At 34.8% G+C, this 12,313-nt stretch overlaps 1 protein-coding gene and 1 pseudogene across 1 annotated transcript in view; one reads left to right on the forward strand and one right to left on the reverse strand.

Annotated features, from left to right (window-relative positions):
- The window catches only part of MALRD1 (MAM and LDL receptor class A domain containing 1), a 520,465-nt gene that overhangs the window by 77,829 nt on the left and 430,323 nt on the right, over positions 1-12,313 (forward strand). The window contains 1 exon segment of the mRNA XM_023533144.1: positions 6,006-6,126. Within this exon segment, the coding sequence (XP_023388912.1) occupies positions 6,006-6,126 (121 nt within the window).
- LOC111742543 lies at positions 3,656-3,774 on the reverse strand (annotated as a pseudogene).

Consider the following 12,313-nt stretch of genomic DNA (forward strand, 5'->3'; position numbering starts at 1 on the left):
TGTAGCACAGGTTTGTTTCAGAGATTACAAATGAGTGAAAAGAAAAATAAGAAAAATACCCTCAGATTTCGCCATTAAGAAGCCCATTACAGGTCTACAATCCCTAATCGGCAATTTGGAAAATTAAAATTTGGAAAGCAGTAAGCATTTGAAAAAATGAATTTAGAGGCAAAATTTAAGCTGACCTGAACCATGTGAGGTGTTTAGGCAGTTCATCTAGAGATGGGTTCGATTTACGGTGCTGCCTCCAAACTCCCTGAGGGAATCATGGAATACATACCATGTGTATTAGATTAACATTCTCAACTCTGTTCAAATTTCAAAACCCAGCAGGCCCCAAAGACTTTAGATAAGGAATTATGGGTCCATGTTAATCTGGTATGAATCAGTCCAGATTTTATACATACAAACATAGACAGACATAAATACACAGTATATAAGTAATCACTGTCACACACAGATATGTACATATAGTATTATTTAATACATAATAACATGCATATTAAATATTTCAAACAAATAGAAAATACAGAGAGAGGCAAATACCCACTTACTTACACCTCCGAATTAACTGATGTTAACATTTTGTTTGCTTATAATGTTAATGTTTGTTTGCCTATAAAGATTCAGCTTTGTTCTCTCTATATCCCTTTCTATCCCCTTTCTTATCCTCTGCATGCAAAATAAATTCTAATATTATGTTTGTTTTAACCTGATTTCTCTAAGTTTATATTCAAAAAATATGGAAAATGCATGAGGATTCTAGCTAGGTGCAGTTCTTCATTCTTTTATCAAGAACACAGGGAAAAGATATTATACTTACAAACAGTAGGTCTAACTTTTAAATATTTAAATATTTCAAGTTAATCTTCTTGGAAACAGGATTCTTTGGCACTTTAAATTTAGTGGACTGAATCATTTAAAGGTGACCTTAGTCATCGCCTGAACATCAGTTCAATGAAACTAAACCCTGAACATATTTATACAACGTAATCCAATTCAATCCAAATATTGGAAAGGAGAAAGGCATTAGACTCCGTGACCTCTGTGTTCCCTTGTAGACATGAAAATCTGATTCACTGCGATCCTTTTGATGTCTCTTGTAGACATCATAACAGAGTGCAAATTGCTTTGAGTTCCTTAGGAAATAAGCCCTCGTCAGGTAGGGCTTTCATTCTTCCTGGTGAAAAAGAATTATTCTGTATGAGCAGCAAATTAACAACTTTTTAAATATTCTCTCCATTTCCCGTACAGTTTTTATTGGAAGAATGTAAGTCAAATAGTTAATAGTATTTTTTCCCAGTCTATTTTAACTTGGCCTGTTGACTTGATATATTCAGCTTTTTACACAAATATATTAATTTACAATTTTCCCCTAACTGCTGTTCTTAGTTTTAATATCAAAAGGTGGTACTTATCTTGAGTTCTGTCCATTGATTTCCAGTCGATCTACTTTCTTTGCATTTCCTATTAAAATATAATTGTGTTGTATTTTAGAATTCATTTTAAAATGACCCTTTTGTGAAACTTTCTACAATGATTGATACCATATTCTCTCTTTATCAGAGTCAATGATATAAATCAATAACAATTTCCTGACATTATTTAAAGACAGTGAAGGGTAAGATTTATAACACAAAAGTAAAAGCTCTATGAAGTTGCTGTGTCCTTGGCCTTCGTCGTCTAAGGCTTTATTAAATCTCATTTTGCCAGGTAGTCCTGCTCTGCAGCAGCTGCTAAAGACCAGGTATCTCCTTATTTCATTATCACAGCACAGTACAGCATAAGCATTAAATGGCTCAGGTTATATATTTTTCTTACTAGGTATGTGACCTTCAACCAGTTACTTCAACTCTCTAAGCGTCTGTTTCCTTCGCTTAAAATTAAGATGAAACAGTGCCATCTTCACAGGGTTAAAACAAGGGCACAAGCCTGGGATGTAGTACGCTCTAAATAAAAGTTAGCCACCGCTCTTATTACTGGTTCCACTATCATTCAAAAATTGCTAGATTTCCATTTGTCTTCTTATATTTCTACTTACTCTGTCTCCTCTTAGATTCATATTTATTGTTCTTGTTATTCTTTTTTAAAACAAAATATCAAAGAACCAAAATGTATATATGCTAGTTTAGTATTTGGAAAAGCTTCCCTTGGTTTTGCAGGTGTAAAAAAGTAATCACTTGATTATAAACAGCGTTTACAAGTTGTGGTTCCTGAAAGCAAAAACAAGAAATGATTTTGCTCATTCAGGGCATAATAAGATATAATTAAATAAAACGAATTTCAAGGAGATCCTGAAAAAGTTTTTTAGGAGGGAAAGGTACCTACATATAATTTGATATTTGGATTCTCAAGTTTCCTCGAGAATCTTATAAAATGAGGTTTTCACTCTCCTTTCATCCATGGCTGAAACATCACTTCTGAGCATCCTCCTTCTCACTTACTGATTATTAATCAGTGCTGTAGTTCCCCAAGGAAACTGCCTTTGGTCACAGATCAAAATACCAGCTTGGTTACACCGAGCAGTAAACGATAGGAATAGCCAAGATGATTTTGAAATCTTCCGATGATATTATTTACAGATATAAGATACATTTTTAAAGGAAGTGACCACTTTTCTTTTTAAATTATGTAGTAATTAATGATAGAATTATAATTTTTCATTTCATAGTCCTGAATGTAAATATGTAGAAGTAAACAAGCAAAAATGTAGATGACCCAATATCATTTTTATTTGGCTTTGGAAGTTGTTTTATATTTATATTTCAATATGAATATGTAAAAGAGTCTAGTATTTCCCTTCATAAAAAAAGTTATATAATCATATCACCCACTTCATTCACAGAATGGGGCCACACACCTCTCTAGGGCATAGAGAATTGCCTAAACATTCTGTCTTTTCACTAGCTTCTTTTTTTTTTTTCGGGTGGGGGGGTAGTGCAGGACTTCATATACGGTGGTCAATTAATGCTTGTCTAATGAGCTTGAAGAATTAAGCATCTATATTTTAATTGACTTCATTCCAGGATATATTATAATAATAAATAAAAAGACATTCTTTCAAAATTAAAGCTGTCCAAAATAAATTACAATAACTTGATGGTGTTAAGTATAATATATTTCACAATTATAATGCCTAGATATATTACATCAAAATCCTTTTTTTTAACCTGTTATTATTTTCTTGCATGAAGGCCAGATTTCTCAGTCGGCCAAGACTCTACAGAATCCAGTTCTAAGTAGAATTCTAAAAAGCATTAAAATTATATACATTACATTATAAAGTACCAAAAATTGCAGATAAATAGTCCCTCCTAACCACCATCACCTCCAGTCATAGTTTTATCTTGAGATAACTACAGATACTAGTTTATTTTTACTTCTAGACACTTTTCTATTTCTGTAATGTGTATGTATGTACCATATATCTAGAAAGTTAAATCACTGTGTGTTTTTAGCCTAATAGTATAATACTATGAATTTTTTCTATAACTTAATTTTTTTCTCAGAAACACATATTAAAGGTCTTTCTGTATTAGCACATGGAGATAAATATAATTTTTTTAAAAAAATTTTTTTAGGTGAGACGACCCTTGGTTGACCTCACAAATTGCGAGGACCTTGTTAGCTTACAATCCCTTATTTTTTATTTTTACGCCTATAGCACCTGGTCTTCTAAGGTGGTCTCCCATCCAAGTACTAACCAGGCCCGACCCTATTTAGCTTCTGAGATCAGACAGGATCGGGCTTGTTCAGGGTGGCATGGCTGTAGACTAATTTTTACCTAGCACAATAATCCCTGATCTACATGACCATTTATTTATTGATTCATGTTTGAATCATTCCTATTTATAAAACCCAGCATTGATATAAATGTTCCTGCACAGGCCTTTATGTATATGCCTATGAGTGTCTTTCCAGCATAAATACTGACAAGTAGGCTTAATTTTTGTAGTCTATGCTATTTTTTTTTTTAACTGATGCCATCTGTTATGGCGCGAATGATTCTAAGACCCATGGAGCCAATCGAGATTAATTCTGAGCCTTTATTAGCCGGCCGGCGACTGACTCTCTACCACGCAGGGTTAGAGGAGATCAGCCCTGAGCTTCCAGAAGAGGCAGCTTATAAAGCCTCCAACTACATCCTTGAATAAGCAGATCACAAGAAGCAGAAGTTAGCCATTAACATTTTGTACAAAGATAAATGTATCCAGGGGACTCTCAGATCAAACAGGGCCTAGTAGACAGTTTTATCCCCTGCACCTTGGAATGTTGTGCTTCTCCTGGGGCAGGTGCCTGGAGATATCACCTCCCTGTAACTGAGTTACTGCTCTCCCTAGGGGCTGGTGCCTGGATATACCACCTCCCTGAAACTGGAGAATTTCCACTTCTACACATCCAGTTGCCCTCCAGTTGAGCTGTACGAATTCATGGAATCAGTCCTTTTCATCTATTACTCTATTAATTTTTTGTTCTCTTAAAATCCTATACTTCTATGTAGGGGAGGAAAAAGTTTTCCTCAGCCTTTTTAGACTTCCTTCGACCTGGCCGGGTCTGAAAATTAAACTGACAAAGCAGATTAACAGATGAAAAGCATACAAAATTACTTAAGTTTTCATGACATGTGAGCCTTCGTAAGGACATGAAGACCCAAAGAAAGAGTTAGTCCTCACTATATGCAAGGTTTGATGAAGACCAGACAGTCATGGCAGAATAATAGGGCAAGGACTTTAAGAGAAGTGTAGCAATCTGGGGGACGTTCAGCAAGGCCCGTTCCTTCAGGTCCCTCTCTGTGTCCTTTGGTCTTCAGAGGTAAGGACACTCCATTCCTCCAGGTACAGGGAAGGCACCTCTCATATGAGGCTATTACGATCTGCCTCAGGAGAAGATCAGAAAGTTCATCCTGCAAGTGCCATTTCTCAAATTCCTTCAGCTTGAAATACTCCGTATGCCAAATTGCTATATTTTGGGGTAGTGTGTCTCCAACCTCATCTCTACAACACCAAACGTTAGTTCTAATTATACCATACATTTTCACATCTCTTTGCTTTTGCTTGTGCTGTTATTAGTTTCTCAAAGTGACAAAATCTTAGGCAGCGATTATAACTGAGGTTTAGTATTATTTACCAAATCTTTTTTTCAAATTCTGTCTAATATTCTTGGCATATAATGAAATGCTTTTCTTTGATTGTCCTAGGATCTTATACATATCTCTTGTATAGCACTTCTGTTGCTGGTTAGTTGTTAAGTATCATATAAAGTAAGATGTAAGATCTTTGAGGTTAGAGATACTCCCTGATAAGGTGGAGAAGCATCTATTATCCGTGTCCTTGATTGGTGGTCCTGCTTTGTGACCTTAAGACTCCAGACATAATTTCTTTCTTTTTTTAAGATAGTAGAATAACAATATAATATGAGTGATTAACAAGATAAATAAATTATATCAGTCATCATTCAGAATATTAGACAAAATTAAACTTAAATAGATGCTTCCGAGTGCTTTAGCATGAGTATTATTAATTTCTGCATATGGTTATTGATTGCATGATTTACCTAAGTAAGTTTTTGTATATGTATATATAATACATATGAACATTTAAATATTCCAGTATGAAAATGAATCATTGCCTCCAGCAGACGCATTACAAATGAGTCCATATCTCAATTAAATTAAGTAGTAAACCACATAGTTGATTGCCCCAAAGAACACATTTTAAATGCATATGACTTCTAATGGCTTCAATGGGAAGGCGACCCTCAGTAGTGATGAATATTAAAACTCTTAATTTAAATAAGGTTACCTAAGGTGTTAAAGTTACAGAAGATGCTGTCAAAGCACTAATAGCTTTATAAATTTATAATTTGAATGTTCTGGTCAAAACAATTTTCTAAAATTAGACTATAAGATGCGACGGATGCAAATGAGCTTCTCTACACAAAGAAATATGATTGTCATTTACTTTTATGGTATATACTTTTAATAATTTGTCCTTCTGTACTTACAGTTAATCTTAGAAGCAACCGTTTTATCATCAAATGCTACCATTGCTCTAGATGACATCAGTATATCCCAGGAATGTAAAATTTCATATAAATCACTTCCAGGTACCAGCATAGTAAACAAAGGTAAGTTTATTCTTGTGGTCACTATAGTTTTAAACATTGAAATAATTAGTTCTTCTTGATATCAAAATATAAAATATATTAGAGTCTTTCAATAACATATAGCTCACTAATACCAGGAAGTAGATTTTGTCACATGTCCTTGAAAATTAAAACACATATGTTTTAATTTTACTTTTATTGTTTTTGAGACGATGTTGGTTAATAACATTATATAAGTTGCAAGTGTACAATTCTATAATACATCGTCTGTAGATTGCATTGTGTGCTCACTGCCCAAAGTCCAGTCTTCTTCCAACATCATATATTTGACGCCCTTTACCCTCCTCATCTTCCCCCAACCCCTTCCCTTCTGGTAACCACCATACTGTTGTCTGTGTCTACAAAGTTTTTTGTTTGTTTGTTTGTTTGTTTTATTCATTTGTTGCTTTCTGTTTTATATCCCACATATGAGTGAAATCATATAGTTCTTTTCCTTTTCCATTTGACTTATTTCGCTTAGCATGATACTCTTCAAGATCCATTCATGTCACAAATGGAAGTATTTCATCTTTTCTTTTGGCTGAATAATATTCTTTTGTATGTATGTACCACATCTTCTTTATCTAATCATCCATTGAAAAACACTTAGGTTGTTTCCATGTCTTGGCTACCTTAAATAATGCTGCAGTGAATATTGGGATACATATATCTTTACAAATAAATGTGTTCAATTTTGGGGGGTAGATACCCAGAAAACGGGTTGCTGGGTCATATGGTAGCTCTATTCTTAACTTTTTGAGGATCCTCCATACTGTTTTCCATAGTGCCTATACAAATTTACATTCCTGTCAGCACTGTATGAAGCTTCCTTTTTTCTCCACATCCTCTATAATAGTTATTTCTTATCTTATTGATAGTAGCCATTCTAACAGTTGTGAGGTGGTATCTAATGGTGGTTTTGATTGGATTTCCCTAATAGCTAGTGAAGTTGAGCATTTTTTCACAGATCTGTTGGCCATCTGTATGTGTTCTTGGGAGAAGTGTCTCTTCAGCTTCTATGTGTATATGTATTTATGTATGTATGTGTATATATATGTGTATATATATGTGTGTGTGTGTGTATGTATGTATGTGTATATGTGTGTGTGTATGTATGTATATGTATATGTGTGTGTGCGTGTGTGTGTGTGTGTGTGTATATATATGTATATTGCATTGTGTATTCCCCTCCCATAGTTAGATTTCTTTCTGTCATCACGTGTTTGACCCCTTTTACCCAATCTACCTCCCTCTTCCCCCCTTCCCCCACCCTCCGGTAACCATTAGTCTATTTTCCATGTCCATGAGTCTCTGTTTGTTAGTCCTGTTTGTTGCTTTTAGGTTCGTATCCCACATATAAGTGATATCATGTGGTTTTCAACTTTTTCTGTCTGGGTTATTTCACTTCGTGTGATTATCTCGAGGTCCATCCATGTTGTTGCAAATGGCAGTATTTCCATTGTATATATGTACCACAGTTTCTTTAGCCAATCATCTATCGTAGGACACTTCAGTTGTTTCCATGTCCTGGTCACCATGAATAATGCTGCTATAAACATTGATGTGCAAATATCTCTTCAGATATGGATTTTCAAGTCTTTGAGGTAAATACCCAGTAGAGGGATTGCTGGATCATATGGTAGATCAAGTCTTACTTTTGGGAGAAACTCCATATTGTTTTCCGTAGTGGCTGTACCAATTTGCAGCCCCACAAGCAGTGTATGAGGGTTCCTTTTTCTCCATGTCCTCTCTAACATTTGTTATTACTTGTCCTGTTGATAACAGCTATTCAAACAGGTGTGAGATAACATCTCTTTGTGATTTTGATTTGCATTTCCCTAATAGCTATCGATGATGAGCACCTTTTCATATGTTTGTTGGCCATTTGTATGTCTTCTTTGGAGAAGTGCCTGTTCAGGTCCTCTGCCCATTTATTGACTGGATTGTTTGTATATCTTGTAGTTAAATTATAGGAATTCTTTATATCTTTTGGATATTAGCCCCTTATTGGAAGTTTTGTTTGAAAATATCTTCTCCCATTTGGTTGGTTGCCTTTTCATTTTGTTGATGGTTTCTTTTGCTGTGCAGAAGCTTTTTAGTTTGATGTAGCATATATAATTTTAGAAAAGGTAAAAATATGATATTTCACATTTAGGCTGTCTTCCAATAATATTCTAGACTTGTGGTTAAAATTTTCATCTACAGATGTTTTAATTATAAAAATTATGAAAAGATTTTAATTATTTTGCATATTTTAAAGCACTTCTATAAAATTTCAATTCTATTTTAATTTTGTTTGGCACTTCAAATGAATATATAATGAAATTCATGTTTCAGAATCATCAAGGATTTCAAAAAATTATTCTATTTGGAAAAAGTGACTTAAGGCCAGCCAAAAATTTAAATCTTGACCCTAAAATTCTGTTTAACCTCAAAACATAATATTTTCAAGTAACAGATGGAGTTGGGCTAATTCTTCGATTAAATATTTATAGTGGATTTCAATTAAAAGACAGAAAACGTGTCATAAAAATCGATTTCACATAGTCAAATAGGCATTTATGAAAATATAACCATTATTTAGATTATGCAAATGCTTTGAAACAGCACGTATCATGCTTGCAGTTATTTTGTCATTCTAATACTGATGGATGTTTCCCCCGACCTTTCCTACTCTTGGGTCTCAATTAATTGATAGACAGTACTAAAAGTGTTGCTTGAAAACTGCCACACTTCATTTTTCTTTATCTGTATACATGAAAAATATTTGCATGTCAGAATCAGGCACATCATATCTTCTGATGTTTTCTAAAACAACATAATAAGTGGGATGGTTGCATTCTTACAGGAGCTAAATGTACTAATCAAGGATGATATAGGAGAAACAATTCTGGATTGAGAATTGGATTAAACTTTTAATTAAAGGTCCTTTATTAAAGGCATCTTTCATTATAGAGATTGTATAAGTCTATGTACTAACTTTACATTGTGTTAACATGTAATTACTTTATTCAGAATGTGTGTCCTGAACTTATAATAAAGCTTTCCCTGTGTGTGTGTGTGTGTTTCTGATAGACATTGAGGATTACAAAGCAGCAGATTTAATGATTCATGATTTTTGAGAGTTAACTAGCATTACCTTGGTTCTGTTATTTAAGCATTTTTCTTCTCCTAATCAAAGACCACATCATCAAAATCAGAATAGTAGAAAGGCATTAAAGTTGGCATTGAAGAAAATGTAATTGGAGGCAAAAGTGTGACTAAAAGTTCTAAATTCCACTAAAATTAACCTTAGCAGACGTCTCAGAGTACTTGATCTCACTTACAGAGAATTTTTTTCATAAATTAACTCAAAACTCGTTTACGTGTACTTCAGTCCAACCAGCAGTTGGTTAGAACATAATTCTAATTAGAACAAAATTATATAAATTATTCCTGAAAGGCCAATAGTTTTACACACAGAAAAAAAAAAATCTTATCGTTTTTGCAAATTTGTCCAATAAGCAATTATAGGATCACCTTTATGGACTTTCGTATTGTTACCAAGCAGAAGTTTAGGGACAGGACTGGAAGGAGAGTTAGAAAAGTGTGCCAAGTTTCACTGGTAGTGAATTATGTTATATTTGTGGAGCAGAATAACCAGAGATTTACCTAGACCCTATGCTTGAATTAAAGCCTTTGAAAGCGTCAGTTGGCATGCAGATGAGACAGCCCTTCGGAGCAATCCTTAGAGCATTAGCTTTATGTTTACTTTTGAAGCAGCACACACACAACAAAAATAGCAAATTATACTTTGACTTGGCCTTTTATCCAGCTTTTTCATCTAACACATAATTAAAAGCTAGTGTTCATGAAACAGTTATGACTCCGATTATTTGTTGAAAGAGAAGAGGATGTGTCATCCTCTCTATCTCTTAATTTAAAAGGTGGATTTGTGCCACATGAAGATGCAGGCTGTATTTCATCCAGCACGTCTGTGATTTTACATCTGACAGCCAGATTGGAGCAGATGATGCCAATTGTGGTGAGTCAGTACTTTAGTCACTTAGCCACTTTTAGTGACTTTTAATCACTAGTACTTAGTCTTTTGGCAAGGATTTATGCATATTTACTCTCTGAGCATAAAGTACATACTACTCAAGTGAGGGGTGTTTAATGAAGACAGAACGGAGACCTCTCACAACTGAGATGACTTGCAGTTGAAAGCAAATCAGATTATCTTTAAAACAGTAGCAGTGAATGAGGACAACTTACTTTCAGTTTTTCTGGGTTGGAGTATAAAATTTGAAATAAATGCAAGAACGGACTCAAAAGACAACAAGATTATATTATAAATATTCCTTTATTCTTTTTGCTATCGTAAGAATGCTTACTCTTATTTTAAACAAGTGTCATTCCAGTACAATTAATGACAGAGGACTGCATATTGCTTAAGAATATTCTTTCAAACTATAGTGCATTAATAAATAAATTGGTTCTAAAACTATAGATCATGGCTAGTTCTACATATTTTTAAATCTTTGAGGGTCTCCTTTAAGTTTCTTCTTTTTCAAGGCCTTGTATTCATTCTGTATTATAGTCATATTGCTCTAAACTTATCCTAGCATCCCAGGAGAATTAATGAAGAAGGAAAAGAAAGGGGATGTTGGTGGATAAGCTTTTGCAAAAGTATTTAAATAACTGCTATTGAAGATAATGAAGACAGATAAAGTTACAGGAGTATCACATCTTATGGATCCTCCACGCCTGAAGTGAAACTCAAAGTAGTTTTCAGTCAAGAAAACGGGAGGACTTGGACATAATCATGGGGCATAGTGAGCACAGAGTTGGAGAGACTCTGAGCAGTCTTTGCAGACCATAGCTCAAAATGATAAGAGAAATCAAGGCCATTGACAAGTTTTGCTACATTGACCAGGTAGCCTTTCTGTGACTCGCCGCAAACCGTGGTTGAGTGTCTTTTCTGTGCCAAGAGATTCAGTAAAGAATAAAGTGTGATCATTTCCCTCAACAAACTTAGTCTATTAGATAGGAAATGTTTGCATTGAATAGTGTTGTGTTGTAATTATAACTAGAACAGAGGTGCAAACAAAGTGCTATTTTAGCTGCGGGACTTAGAGAATGTACTCTTTCAGAGGCAGATCATTTCTCAGCAGGAATTTCTTAAATGTTTTTTGGTTTTCTTGCTATTTCAGAAAAGTTTTCTGCTGAAAGTTATGCTAGGGATTAACAGTTATTAGCCTGTCTCTGATATACATTAAGACAGTTACCAAATGTACATAGTTTAGGAACTTTATCTGTATAAACTCTTAATCATCAAAACAAATTTAAGAGGTAGGCACTATTATTATCCTTGTTTTTTACAGACTTTATTATCGGTTAGTGTTCATTCAGGAGACAAAAATTATACTAGAAATTTGAACAAAGAAGAATTAACGTAAAGAATTATTACATAGTAAAAAGTGGTTAACGATGAAAAGAGGTAAAAGAGAACAGTAAAGAGGAAAGAATAGCAAATGTGGGAACAGCTTCTACACCTAGAGCTGAGGCAAAGAATCCGAGGGAGGAGGACACAGACCCCAACACTGAGTTTTAGATTTAGTCAGGAGGGTGTGACTGGGACCCCCTGGAATGCGGGGAAATTTGCTGGGATGCTGTGAGCTAGATTTGAGTAACAGCTCGTGGGCCAAGAGAGAAATTATCTACAGGATGCCTGCAAAACTCACTGAAGGGGGACGATACATTGGGTCATTTTACATTGCTGGCAATCACGGGCAAGAGAAAAAAGGTGCCCTGAAACCAAAAGAGAAGCTCCTTCCTCTCCTGTGCTCTGTGATATCCATCCTGTGCTGTCTACAGACAGAGCCTAACTTTGCGTGAGCTAGTCAAAAAAGAAATGTTTACAGGGCCCAGCTCCAGTGTCTCAAAGCAGGGCAAAGAAGAAGAGATTTGGAACTGAGACACAATAAATTTATAACTGGCACCCTTGTCTGATGTTATCTAGTCCATAATTGGGGGACCTCCATCTGATATGCAGGCAATCTGCCTCCACAACCCGTGGTCTTAACCACACATCATTAGCCTTTCTATCCTTTAAAGGTCATCATTAAATTGAGAAAGATACTTGCCCAGACATGAAGAGTTGCCCTCATGATCAGTTCGAACAATAGAA

Source organism: Pteropus vampyrus, unplaced genomic scaffold (genome assembly GCF_000151845.1).
Source record: "Pteropus vampyrus isolate Shadow unplaced genomic scaffold, Pvam_2.0 Scaffold96, whole genome shotgun sequence".
Classification (NCBI taxonomy): domain Eukaryota; kingdom Metazoa; phylum Chordata; class Mammalia; order Chiroptera; family Pteropodidae; genus Pteropus; species Pteropus vampyrus.